The sequence below is a fragment of the Alosa sapidissima genome, chromosome 10, assembly GCF_018492685.1.
Source record: "Alosa sapidissima isolate fAloSap1 chromosome 10, fAloSap1.pri, whole genome shotgun sequence".
Lineage (NCBI taxonomy): Eukaryota > Metazoa > Chordata > Actinopteri > Clupeiformes > Clupeidae > Alosa > Alosa sapidissima.
This window is the reverse complement of record NC_055966.1, coordinates 11,984,611-11,998,571: the sequence shown is the minus strand read 5'-3', so window position 1 is coordinate 11,998,571 and position 13,961 is coordinate 11,984,611. Positions and strand designations below refer to the sequence as shown.

At 43.8% G+C, this 13,961-nt stretch overlaps 1 protein-coding gene across 1 annotated transcript; it reads right to left on the bottom strand.

The window, feature by feature from the left end:
* Positions 1 to 1,448: 1,448 nt before the first annotated feature.
* On the bottom strand, positions 1,449 to 2,957 carry hoxa13b (homeobox A13b). The gene is made up of 2 exons (XM_042105970.1): positions 2,215 to 2,957; positions 1,449 to 1,687 (listed from the first exon to the last, which is right to left on the bottom strand). The coding sequence occupies exons 1-2, from the start codon at positions 2,849 to 2,851 to the stop codon at positions 1,449 to 1,451; spliced, it is 876 nt and encodes a 291-aa protein (XP_041961904.1). The 5' UTR covers positions 2,852 to 2,957.
* Positions 2,958 to 13,961: the final 11,004 nt, after the last annotated feature.

Here is a 13,961-nt window from a genome sequence, read left to right as displayed (position 1 = left end):
GTCGATTTCATGGCGTAAAACATTTTCTTTGCTCTCTCACTCACTCATTCACACACACACACACACACACGCGCGCGCGCACAGAGAGAGAGAGAGAGAGAGAGAGAGATAAAGTCTGTCATTCTCACTATGTTATACTTTGTCATTCATTTACAGTTGCCATAGTGCTACGATGTAACATTTTCTCTGAGAGATCAAATGAGTTTATAAAATAACAGTTGTGGAATATTAGTGTGGAAACAGTAAATACAAACAGCGACTGACTAGGCTACTGATGCGCTGAAAAATGTTAGTTGTCGCGGTTATAGTAGCCTATGATAACTGATCCAAACGCGACTAGTTACCGGACACGGCCTTTTAAAATAAACTAGAGTAACGTAGAGAATGTAAACATGGTTATCACAAAATAATTTAGGTGTGTGTGAAGGAAACCTGAAACTGCATTTACACACCTTCAAACTGCGCCCATGCCGAGTAACCACAAGGTGGCGACATTGCTCGCGTTTAACCTCTAGAGGCCTTGAGTTAATTGGGGGAAATCCAGTCTCCGTTCCCGTCTTCTCCATTTTAACTCGTTTCGCCTTTGCGCCATAAATCTCTCTTTACAGTGAGACAACTTAAGTAGACAAACAATCGTTCTTTTTTATTTTAATCAAAATAATACAGATATAAACAGCTCATAATCTTATTTCCTCTTTTATTTAGGACAGTTCCAATTAGATTAGAAACTTTAATTCAACACAATAGCATACATGTGCATATGATCAGAAAGAAAAGAGATTTATTTTCTGTTGTTTGGCAGGAGTTTGTTTCCTGGAATATAACCTTAATGGGCAGTTATTTTTGTTTTGTTTTAGGCCTATGTACAAAACGATGCGAAGAGAAAACTAAAGAAGGTACCGTGACAGATACTGCATGACTAGGACCAGCAGCCTAATTTAACACGAGCTGGTGACATACAAACTACACAATGGGGTTTTAATTATACGAAGAGGCACTTAGAAATACACATTGTTTTTTCTTCAGAACCATAAAGGGACTCTCCTGATGGATAGCCAGTGAGCTCGGCGCACAACCCCGGCGTTGCCTGCTTGTGTCTGGGCCGCAGCGGACAGTATCTGCCCGGATCCAGGGCGAACGGTGGTCCGGAGCTTGGAGAATACAGCACAACCATATTTACAGTCCAGAACGCGTGACGAAACCTGGGCTACGGGCAAGAGTTCTCTAACGGCCAATGTCCGTTTTCTACACTGGGTACCCCAGGTCCGCGCCTCGCAGTTGAGTTCGGTGACCCTTTAGAGGGAGAGGTGCCATCCGCAGTAAGTACCGAGTCCTCCCCAAGCGGAGCAGAGGATACTGAAGATAAATAAATTACAACAGAGCTCCTTCCAATCGTAGCAGTGTGATTCGGAGTCCTTTCTCCCGCACGCCGGACTTGTAGGCCCGCGTTAGCTGCTGCTCTTGAACTTGTTGACCACCTTCTTCTCCTTGACTCGCCGGTTCTGGAACCAGATGGTGACCTGGCGCTCCGTCAGGTTGGTCTGCGCCGATATCCTCCGTCGCTTGTCCTTCGTGATGAACTTGTTTGTGGCGTACTCACGCTCGAGCTCCCGCAGTTGCACCTTGGTGTAGGGCACGCGCTTCTTCCTGCCCCTGCGTATGTTCCCATCCCCGCCAGGTCCCGCATCTGAGGAAGATAGAGTGCACATCAGCCTCTCACCGACCCCGGACAGGACAATACCGGGATCACTAACATTAATACAGTCCAACAGTGCACCAGATATGAGCCGAAGACCGCCCGAGTCTTACTGTGTAAGTATTTCAGGATGAAATGCAGTAGGCCAGGCCTTAATCGGCCTCAAAAAGCAGGCCTTCAACGAAATGAATAGGCGGGCAAAGAAAAAATATTTTAAAACATTGTAGGCCTAATTATTGTATTTATACAGTCGATATTCGTTTAGTTAGACATAATTAAGTCAACTGAAACGAAATACTGAATATTATTTATGTTCCCTCTTTTTCATATTTCCCCTCCCACATTAGGCTATAGCTACATGATAATACAGTTGGTGAGGGATTATTTAAGATATGTGATTTAAAATATCGTATTTCGTTTACTGTGTATAATAGCCAACCTTTGGGGATGTCAGGTGAACCTATGAACTAATGTAAACATGTATGAACGAATCCAGAAAATGCCCAACTGCAGCCTACCTTGAATGGCCGACTTCCATAGGTGGTTCGACTGTGCTTGGTCCTTCCCGCAATACACCTGGCTATTCCAGCCGTTACTGATCGCCCACGGCTGGTAGCTGTCCACGGGCAGCAGTGGCTCGTGGCGAGGTTCGGTAGAGCCACTCAACGCGGGCACCACGGGCATGTCCAGGTAGCTCGGTACCGGCTGATACGGACCGGGCGAGTAGCCCTGGTAGAAGGCAAACTCCTTTGGTCTGGACGGAAAGTCCTCGCCAGACACGGACGTGTCCATGTACTTGTCCGCGTATGCGGGCTGCGAGCAGGGCTTTACGCCGCTGTGGTGGGACATGCGGCACGGGTAGTAGCCGCTGCCAAAGTAACCGTATGGTAGAGAGGCGTTTGAGGAGCTCTGAGCCGCGGAACAGGGGCTGCATTGTTTTCCAGGTTCGCTCATGCCAGACGGGGGCACGTCGGAGGCGTAGGTGCTGCTCGGGGCCAGGGACGGTGCGTGCGCCATCAGGTTTCGGCACTGACTCGCGGCGAAATTGCCTCCCGCGAAGCCTTCCATGTTTTTGTTGATTTCGTCCGCACCGCTGTCGTAGAGAAACATCACCGGCTCGATCCAGCGCGAGGGGAGAAGTAAAGACGCTGTCATAGCACGCGCCACATTGAGACTACTCGCTCTTTTCCAAATTGCCCAGCTCTGAAAAAAGAGATACCGAATCTGGGAGAGTTACTGATACTCACGCGCCTGTGTACATTAAGATCGGGCGATTATTGGACAGAGTGGGGCACGTGACATGCAAAGAGGACGATATCCGTCTAAAGTGCAGATAACACAAGTCATGTCGGCTACGTCAAACCAGATGCTTTGAAATATTCCCATGCACACAACGCGGGTTATTTCACTGAAACAACTGCACACAATTTCACCCAAACTTTGATTGAACGAGACAGATAGACTACGTGACGTTATTAAAGACGCAACTCCAAAACTAAAATCATAGGCTACCATTTACACGAAGCACAAAGCAACTTTTAACAAAAATCATTTATATTTAAATGAGGAAAATCTAATTTTTTATAATAATGTGCTATATATTATATAAATTAGTCTTATATAAGCTATTATTCACACCAGCCGAAGTTCGTGGTGGTCCTGGAGAAGCGGATAAGAAGCGCTTAGTTGCTGTCTGCCACTTTTAATCAAATTCCCTTATCTTCTCATGCAAGATTCAGCCACTTCTAAAAAGATGTGTCTATCATATAATTTGGATAATTTAAATTGGATATTTGTTTTACTTTACAGCCTGACAAGTCCAACTTTAAAAGTGTTACTTACTCAAGAGTTTGTATTATTTTATGAATATTTCTGTTTAAATTTGCTCCATATTTTCAACTAGATTTTACAGTTGTAGTTATTGCCTCTAGTTAAACTATTTTTCAGACTATTTTTTATTCCTATCTTGGAGTGAACATAATTGTGGCAAAAATTCTAATTTTTCATCTGATCTAAAAGCACATTAGGTCCCTTGTTGAAGTGGTGTTTGGTGTTTTTTGCTTTCAGAGCAGGAAGAAGACAACAGTTTGCCAGTTTTCTTAACATACGGGTTAGAGACTGTTAGAGGCCAAGGTCAAGTTGAAAGTTACCGTCTAGCCAGAGAGCTCGCTGGCATTCATGACCCGGCCGTCTGGTCCACGAGCCTGCTCCCGCCCCGCTGGCGAAACAACACCACCTCCGTCCGACACAACCGCATAAGCCGCACGGCGGTGAGCACGCAGCAGGTTTGGTTCAGATTTAATGTTCTCATATTTCACATATTTTTCATATTTCCTCCCCCGGCAGAGCTTTTGGCGGGTGTGCGCGCATTCGCGCATTTTGGGGCGAGCAGGCTCTGGCGCAGAGGTGTGGAAGTGATGTAATTGGGGTGAGACAGCTTGGGCCGCGCGAGCAGAGGGGGTATCCGGTGTGGATGTGTGTGTGTTTGCCGGCGAGCTGTTTTCCCCAGGTTATAGCGCTTTAATGAAGGCGTTGCTGACATCCGGCCTGGCTCTGGCGGCACGGAGCGCGAGCTGTGAGATGCCTTTGTCTTGATAATTAAGACAGGGACAGCCTGGGCTCGCGGGGGACCGAGGAGGGGAAAAGAAGTCTGCGGAAAATGCTCTTAGACGACGATATTCTCTTAGGAAAATTTAAATGTGGAGTTCCTGTTTGCAGATGTTGTGCTATGTGTTGTGGTATGTAAACAAGTATTTCTTGTGGGGCTTTACGCTGGCTAATTTTTTAAAAAAAAAACATTGTAATTTTTTACTATCTCAACGAAATATGGTTCATGTATGGAATTTCGCAGTTTTCTTGTTTAAAATTATAAGGCGCTATTTCTTAGACAAATTGAATTGTGGTACATAGGCTAATAGCAAATCAACAGCTTTCCTTCTCTGGGATCCCTAAATATGAAATATTTTAGTTTGATGCAAGTTGTCCTACCGCTATAGGCCTACAGAATGGCTAAACATTTCAGAGCACATTTGGTCCCCATTCAGTGTGCTAAAAACTCTAATCATCCCAGACCCTGGTGTTTCTCCTCTCGTAGGGCTTTGGTGAAGACACCCCTACTGCTACCTCTGTTTCTTCTGGTTGATTTCTGTCTGTAGATGTACTCAAGTTCAGGGTGGGATGGGGTGGGTGGTAAGGGGCAAGTCTGAAGTTTGGCTACCTGTGGCAGGCTTCAGTCAGTGGACATGGCGGTCTCGCATGGATGTGTGTGTTGGTGATGATTAGAGTGACTACAAGCCCGAGAGAGCGTCCAGGCGCTTGGTCGGCTGTGGGGATGATGCCCTGCAATCGCACCGGGGCTCGGCCAACTCGCCTCCCCGCCGTGTCTCAGGAAGAACCTCCCCAGCGGCGGAAACACTTCACAGAGCAGGCCTGGCGCACGAGCTTGCACTAATTACCCCTCTGCACAGACGCTTCCGTCGCGCGCATATATTTAGCCTGTTTTTGCAGGCCCGCCACCAAGTCTCTGCCACCAGGCCCGCGTGGAGGCCGTCCGGTGGGAGGCCGAGGACTCCAGCTCGACAATACCGGTCAGGATTAGAGACCCAGCCGCGGTGGTCCGTCCGGGACCCACCTGTGGTCATACAGGACACATTAGGAAAGTACGAATCCAAGTTGTGGTCAGACTTTCCAACTGTTCGCTTTGTCCTTGGTCAATTTAATGTGGTGAGAGATCGATCAGTCTATCTTTCATATTTGTCCTCAGTAGTCCATACACCTTTCTGCCCCTGTAGTCGACTGATAAAATACAAACGTAAAACGGAAGAGATAATACCCTAACGACATCGTGCTCATGGACAGCCTGTAGGTTAGTCCTCGCGACAGCGTAATCACAATCCACACAAACTCATATTTAGTTATGCGCACGCATGCGCTTGGTGTAGGCCATAATTTGATCACACCGCATGTTGAGAGCACGCACACTCGCATAGCTTACATTAATTCACTAAAATCATAAATTAGTAATTATTTTTCGATTTTTCCTGTTAATATATTTTTATAACAAAATATCCCTAAGCCATTTTCGAAACGGGTTGACTGAATTTAACCTCAACATGAGGTGATTATGCGTGATCTAAAAACCCATGAAATTCAACATTTAAATGGAGGCCATCATATACATGGTATTCAACATCACCAAGATACACCCACCCACATAAACATTAAAACGAAACTAACGAAAATTGAGAAAATGTCGCCAAATGTATGATTTTCGGTTATTCTGCTCCCCTATCTCGCTCGCCATAGCTTATGGTCTACTTCAGGTAGACGTGGACCTATCTAGAACAAATATACATTCGAGAAATCTATTATTGTTAAATTATAAATGGACATGGATTTGGGGAAATTCTACTTTTGAAAAACATTTTTCTTTCGGCATGATTTGTTTCTCTCTTATTAATATGCTAATTAGGATGCGGCAATTTGACGTTCCTTCGAGATTGCGACATTGTAATGAGGTCCTTCAAACATTTAATCATATTCGATGGCTAATTATGTAATTTGCGCTCAAAGTGCCCCTAAGTCCTGCCAAAATAAACAGCATTCCAGTTTAAATGAAATTTTAATGTAACGGATTCTCAGGGAAATGAACGAATGGACAGGTGATACATTAATAATATATACCATCTTTAAAATCAGGACGTTTGTGCTTATTTGCCACATTTAAGTCGCATCAGTTTTGGAATTTATTCAGGTTGATGGAGGTGCACTGCTCACCTGCTCAACAAACAGCATTAGGCTATTAAGGATGGTTTGTGTCCAATATCACTTTGAAATGTAGCATAATAACATTTAAAATGAAAGTTGCGATGGTGCATGAATACAAGTAACATGGTTCAGTAATGGGGAACGAATATTTACAACGCTGTGAAATATCTCCAGCCTAATCGACACATATTTAACAATAACGAATATTGAGATTGAGAGATGTAATATTTCCTTATTTTCAAACTAGGTTTCTAGACTAAAGAAGTAGATTAGATTAAACAAACAGAACGATGTTGTCATCTGTCGTCGTAACTAGTTGACGAATTATTCCATATTCCTGCTGTTTCATTCGATGTTAATAGGACTATCATATATGGTTGCCACTGTTGATAGTTGTTGATGTAAGACAAGTAATATTTTATAATCAAATCAAGTGAAATAATATTCGGTTTTTTTCATGCGTGTAATGGGTGTGTTCTGCGGGTGACAGTTTGGATTGGACTTGGAACGGAATCGACCATTTTTTGATAGGCCTACTTCCTCGGCTAATATTCCCTTAGCTTTTCTTACAGCCACACACACACACACACACACACACACAGACACACACAGAGAGAGAGAGAGAGAGAGAGAGAGAGAGAGAGAGAGACACCATAACGGGACATTTGTGATTATGTTGGCGGTCGTGAGGGAAAAAAGCGTTAAAAGCGAAAAAAGTGTATGAGTGCATAACCACAATCATATTGTAGTTTTTATAGACAGCCGCTGCAGCCAAAGTCCAATAACAAGCTCGTGCTCGCTTGGTCAGAAGGGGATCACACCGATGCCTCTTCAACAGACACTCCACTGATGTCATATTATCATGTAGGCCTAGTTTACGATAGGCCCTACCATGCAAATATAATACAAAACCAAAAATAATAGCACTAATGACACAATGATATCTTATCGTTTATCATGAAGGCATAATATGATTGTTTATTCTATAACATGGACAATATACAGAAAAGCCCCCAAAATGACAGGAGATAATTCTGTTGGCAAATAGGAAGCCCAAACAGGCTTTATCTGGGCCCGTTCACGGGATGGCATGATGTGTGCGCGAGGCTGCACAGCGGGCGAAGGCTCCACAGGTGACGGGGGGAGTAGGGCCCTGTGCAAAGAGGCTGACATTGACAGTCTGGTGAGTTTTGCGATTTATTTGCTTCTCGAGAGACGGTCGGTCAAGTCCGTGCGCTCTTGTCTGTGTCGCAACGGCCGCGCGACCTCCAGTCGCAATAAAGCGGGCGGCGCAGGCCTTATGGCGGCCACACCCACACACGCACTCAGCTCAACTTACCTCAAGGTCATAGTCATTCACTACATGTATCGCGGAAGCAATATGCTGACCTCAAACCAGGAAAAGACATGTCAAACACTCCTACTACAGGTACAGAATATACGGGGACTCGGCCCCACCCGCCGAAAACATCTCACATGATCACATGAAATATGGATGGACTGGCTGAGCAGTGCGGACAGTATTGTCACTGAGACTACCGTGCATAGTTCAAAACAGACTGCATAATCTAGATCTGGACATGGCACATTCAAATAGAAAATAGCTTTCACGTAGCCTAGCTATAATGCAGTTCACCATCAAACTAAATTGAATATCATATTTCAATATAAACAGGCAAAACAGAAAAATACCAACGTTTCAGGACTAAAATCATATGCAAAATTAATACATGTAGACCTGGGCACAATGCAAACCATCTGCGTAATCATCAGAGCAGACACGCAGTATAGGAGTTTCCTAGTCAGTGTCTGTTCGTTTAAGGCACTCGATACCATACTGAAGATACTTTCTATTCTACAAGTGTTTCTTAAACCATATTTAGTTCCACAAAGATAAACCCCTTTTTGTATAGGCTTCAGTAAGATGCAACATTCATGTTTCATTAATTGATTATTTGAGCATGTGTGTGTGATTTACATGGCAGAGATTGGAGAGCAGATGATCATTATTAGAAAGAAGGTCAACTAAAAATTATGCAAACATGTTCTCAAGGACGGCTCTAGTTTATTTCACTCATACACTTAGCAAGGGATTAAAGTTAAACCAATGGACTATTTGACTAATTTATATCATTTATTATGTATCATGAAGCTAAAAAATGTAATGCAACCCACATTGATCTTATGTCGCAGTCAGGGCACGCGTCCAGAAAGCACAACTTTCTTTCTGTTCAACATTTTCTCTGGCTCTAAAACGTTTGTTTGTATCTGAAAATTATGTCGGCCTATGCTGTAAAAACGATTAAGGTATTGCTAAAAATGGTCCAGGCCTTTGAAAGCATATATTCAGAGAACGTATACCTAGATAAGGACACCCGGGGAAACATTTCAAAACGTTAAAAGGTAGGAATACTGATGACATAGCGAATGACTCACTCCCACATTTTGTTTTAAATCCAGTGCAGTGAAAATATAGTGCGTGTTGATACTGTAGGCTATATTATAAACACTAAAACTTCTGTAACTGTAATATTGTATAGGCCAGGGATTCTCAAACTGTGGTACGCGTACCCCTGGTGGTACACGAGCTGCCACTAGGGGGTACGCGAGATGAAAAGGGCAATGGCGGAAAGGAGTTAAAAATGATTAATTAATGAATACTCTAATTAATTCATAAAATACATAATTTCGAATCGGGTTATAATGATATGGAAACGTGAAATTAAAGGAAATCATTTGTAAACTCTATAATAGGCTATGTTTTCATTAAAAAAAAAAGCTAGACACATACACGTGATTTCCTGCGGGCAGCCAGAATATCTGGCGCGTTAGTTTCGTTGAAGTATAGGCTAGGTAGAAGGCTGCGTAAATATGGAAAACTGGCTAAAAATAGGGACACTGTCCAAAAGAACTAATTAAAGCGATGGAAGAAGAGAAGCGAGAGAAACAGAGCAGGAGACAGGTAACGATAGAATGGGATGGGGGGCAGAATGATGAAGGTGGAGATGGAGCGCAGGGGGATAAAAGAAGACTGCGCGAAGAAAACAAAAGTATGATGAGGCATACAGTATAGTCCCAGGCTTCACGTGGATTGGGAGACAGACTGCCCAAAGCCACAGTGCGTGGTCTGCAGTGAGATGCTACCTAACCATTCTAATGTGGTTCTCCACACTATTTTTTTTTTTTAACGTGAGAGCTCATAGACCATTTATGTTAAGCTAATTAAACAACGATGCCTGGAATGCGTCAATAGAATGTGTTACTTTTTTATGTGTTGGGTGGTGGGGGTACGCGAGTCGAGTCAGAATGTAGAAGGTGGTCCGCGGGGAAAAAAGTTTGGCAACCGCTGGTAGAGGCCAACAGAACCCTTACAGAAACAGAAACTATTGATTAGGGGCGCGTCACCCAATTGAATAAGCGAAAACCTATAATAATAATCCGACTTATTAGATCATGTCGCAGTAGATAATAATTAATTAATAATAATACTACTAATAATAATAATATTAATAATAATAATAATGTCGTCGTCCATAATTCCATTGTCCTAATAATCTCTGGGTATTGAAGCATTGGATAGTAGACTCGGAACTGGTTATAATACACAGCATTATTTCTTCATATTCCCCGATAGCTTTCCTGTTCCAAATTATGTGGTCAACAGCTGCTGGTCTAAGGGCATACTAAAATGGCAACCCATACAATAAAGAACATTTTGATTAGAATATTATTCTTTATTCTTAAGTAAACAAGCGTGTTGATGCTTTTCTGCCCACGGCGAAATTGTGTGACACAGAAGTGAATTATGATGCATGTTTGCGCAGGCTCCCGAACCCCCCCCCCCCCCCCCCCCCCCCCCGGAGGAGAGCTACAGCTCGTCGCCACTGCTGCCGCCTGGCGTCTGGCGCGTTGACCAATCAGAGCGCAGCGTCTCTTTAGAACATTCCACTGAGGAACGCGCGCAACACTGTCAGACACACAGCCCTCCTCGCGTGCGCCGTTGCCCGGTAATATTTACCTCTTGAGACAACACCGAGAGCAACGGTGAGATGGCTGTCCCCGTCTCCGTGGTGGACTCTTTGTTATGATCGGTGGCGGGGAGATGCCACGAGTGCGTGTCTCATGGGGACTGTTATGTGATCGCATCGCGGACTCCCAGACTGAAGCTCTCCAGCGCGGTCGCTCCCATGGCAAAGACAGCAGCGCCGGGGCCAGAGAGGGTCTGTGTTTGTTAAAGCTGCCAAATAGATAACAACACTGCACTTAGTCCTGCAGCTTAATGGACTTTTTATGGCCGAGTCTTTTAATCATGTGACCTCTGCCATCCCGGCCTCTCCGTGGCTCTCAGCGCACGAGATCAGAAACATACCGCCCGCCAGTCTGCGGCGCCTTCCACTCGCTTCTCTTCAAACACACACGGCACACACACATACAGGTACACATGCTTGCACACTGACACACAAACTTATACACACACACACACACACACACACACACACACACACAAACACACACACAGCAGAAGCACTGTCTCTAACCTCCTAAATGTAAGTGTGTGTGTTTGTGTGTGTGTGTGTTTTATGTATGTTTATTTCTGCATGCAAGGGTTTGTGTGTGTGTGTGTGTGTATGTGGTGGTGGGGTTCCAGGGGGCTGTATTGTCCTGGACGACACACAGCTGGGGACCCTGCTGGACTGGAATGGACCTTAGAGCACTGGTCACAAGACACACACACATAGACACACACACACACACACACACACGCCTCTGACCAGGAGACCAGCAGTGCCATTCTTTTGAGCATGCCCAGTAGGGTGAGGAGCAGGGATGGGCAGTATTTATGATGCATTTATTGTATTTATTTAAAATACATATTTTAAATACAAAATAATATTTTGTAATTGGTATTTTATTGGGATGAAGAAAATGACTGCGTATTTTGTATCATTTTTGGTAAAACCAATATCTCTGGTGATGTGATAACATCATAAAAGTGCAAAACAATGAATGTAGCCTCAGACTGGTGCTGAGTTCATTTGGCCAGACTTGAGATCAGAATATTGAGATTCAGGAAGATGATCCAGTGCAAGATGAGTGACTTGAACCCCGGAGGTGTCATTGCAAGATATTTGTTTGCGTATATCCAGTGAACGAGCGCTCTTTTTACTAAATCGTGCTCTCATTTTACATTTACATTCATTCATTTAGCAGACACTTCTATCCAAAGCCACTTATATGTCAATTATATTACATATTATAATAATCTTTGTAAAATGTGTGCACAATGTAGTAAAGCATGCACATGTGTTAGTAAATTGTACATACGATTTGGTAAAATGTGTGCATGATTTACTAAATTAAGCCACAATCCAATGAGACCACAATTTAGGAAATGAGCCCATTCTCTTGTTACACAAAAATATCTTTTTTATTTGCGGGCGGTGGTAGTGTAGTGGTTAAGGAGCTGGGCTAGCGTGCAGTAGCCTGAAAGTTGTCGGTTCAATTCCCGGCTTCCACCGTTGTGCCCTTGAGCAAGGCACTTAACCCCAAGTTGCTCCGGGGACAATGTGATCCCTTGTAATATAGCTGACATATGTAAGTCACTTCGGTCAAGAAGTGTCTGCTAAATGTAATGTAAATGTAAAAAAATGTAAAATATCTTGCAATGACGCCTCCTGGGCTCCGTAGTAATGTGCTCACACACACAATACACTCCCTCTCTCACGCCAACCCACTCACTCAACCACATGGTTACTTGCTCCTTTAAAAGACTGACTGGCAGACAGACCTGCAGACAGACAGACCAGCAGTCCATCATGAAGACCGACCAGCAGCAGTTGGTTTGGATGGCTATCCCTTCCTCATGATGACCGACCAGCAGCAGTTGGTTTGGATGGCTATCCCTTCTTCAGACTGACTAGAGAAACACCTCTGACTATCAGAACATTTTCATGATAGAAATAATATTGCTTTTCTTATGTAGCCTACTATTTTGAGTTGTAAATCACTTATCTAATTGTAAAGCACTTGGCTCAATATCTGTTGTGCTATTCTAAATAAATGACCTTGACCTTAAAGTAGAGTACTGTCCTATTTGAACAAAGGCAAACAGCTCCAACATATCTTTAAAACAAATACTTCTTTGAGTAGTGACTAGTGAGGTCCTACTGAGCGTGCTCAGTACAGTGAGGGCCTAGTGAGCGTGCTCAGTGCAGTGAGGTCCTAGTGAGTGTGCTCAGTACATTGAGGTCCCAATGAGCATGCTCAGTACAGTGAGGTCGTAGTGAGCATGCTCAGGATTGTCTGTTGCCTCATGGCATATAATCACGCTTATAATAATAATAATCATGGCATATAATTGTAATCACGCTTATCAGAATTATGCACCAAACTCGTCCTGCCATCTCTGTTAATATTGAAACTCCTGAAATTGAAACTGCCATCTCTGTTGAAACAGTTGAGATCACAGACATAGACAAACTCACAACCACATACACTTGTTAACTTCATATGGTTAAACACAGAGCAATTTGACTCCTGTAGTCAGCGTGGATCTAATCCGTACTGGCCACCGCAGACAGATTGTTTTTAACACGAGCAGGTGGCTCTGTGGTTCTGATGTGATGAGTATTAAACAGCTCATGTAGGTCGTCCATGGCAACAAACGGCGAACCTCACTCATTACAAATAGGCATAAATATTTCATCACTAAATGAAAACTACCAATAGAAGCATTCACCCAAGACATTCTCCTTCTTGCTCAACCATAGTAAGCAGTTCTAAAAACTTACTTGTTCGTTTCCTGTAGAGACATACATTTTGAACTTGACTGGCCGGCATAGAGTCCTGACCTCAACCCTATAGAACACCTTTGGGATGAATTAGAGCCGAGACTGAGAGCCATCAGTGTGACCTCACAAATGCGCTTCTGGAAGAATGGTCAAAAATGGTCATAAACACACTCCTAAACCTTGTGGAAAGCCTTCCCAGAAGATCTGAAGCTGCTATAGTTGCAAAGGGCGGACCAACATCATATTAAACCCTATGGATGTCACTTAAGTCAAAGTCCTTTTAGGCAAGTCCCTCCACTCGGCGGCCATATACCAACGTTTTATGGGCACTCATCGGGCACAGTCTTTGGGTCGAACTGCGCGTGCGCAAGGCTTCATGACACCAATCTTGCTCCAGCGGCGAGATCACAACACATGATTGGCACGATGTCTTCACAACACACCATATGATTGGCTCAATGTATTCACATGTCGACGTTTTGCCGAGGAAGGGGTAGGATATGTGTAGACAACGGCCATATTGGCGTGACACACTAGCCCCCATGCATTTCTATGGAGTATTTTTTGAGTGTTGTGTCTCCACATTAGAAAGTCTCTGCTTAAGTTCATATGCGAGTCAAGGCAGGTGACCCAATACTTTTGGCAATGTAGTGTATGCATTTGCCCCCGATTTGGCAATGTAAACATGTATGGCTGTTGAAGGGTAG

Excerpts from the sequence above, each read along its gene's own strand:
- hoxa13b (XM_042105970.1), bottom strand. The coding sequence starts at position 2,851 with ATGACAGCGTCTTTACTTCTCCCCTCGCGCTGGATCGAGCCGGTGATG. Across the intron at positions 1,688-2,214 it reads ATGGAAGTCGGCCATTCAAG|ATGCGGGACCTGGCGGGGAT; the intron begins GTAGGCTGCAGT and ends TATCTTCCTCAG.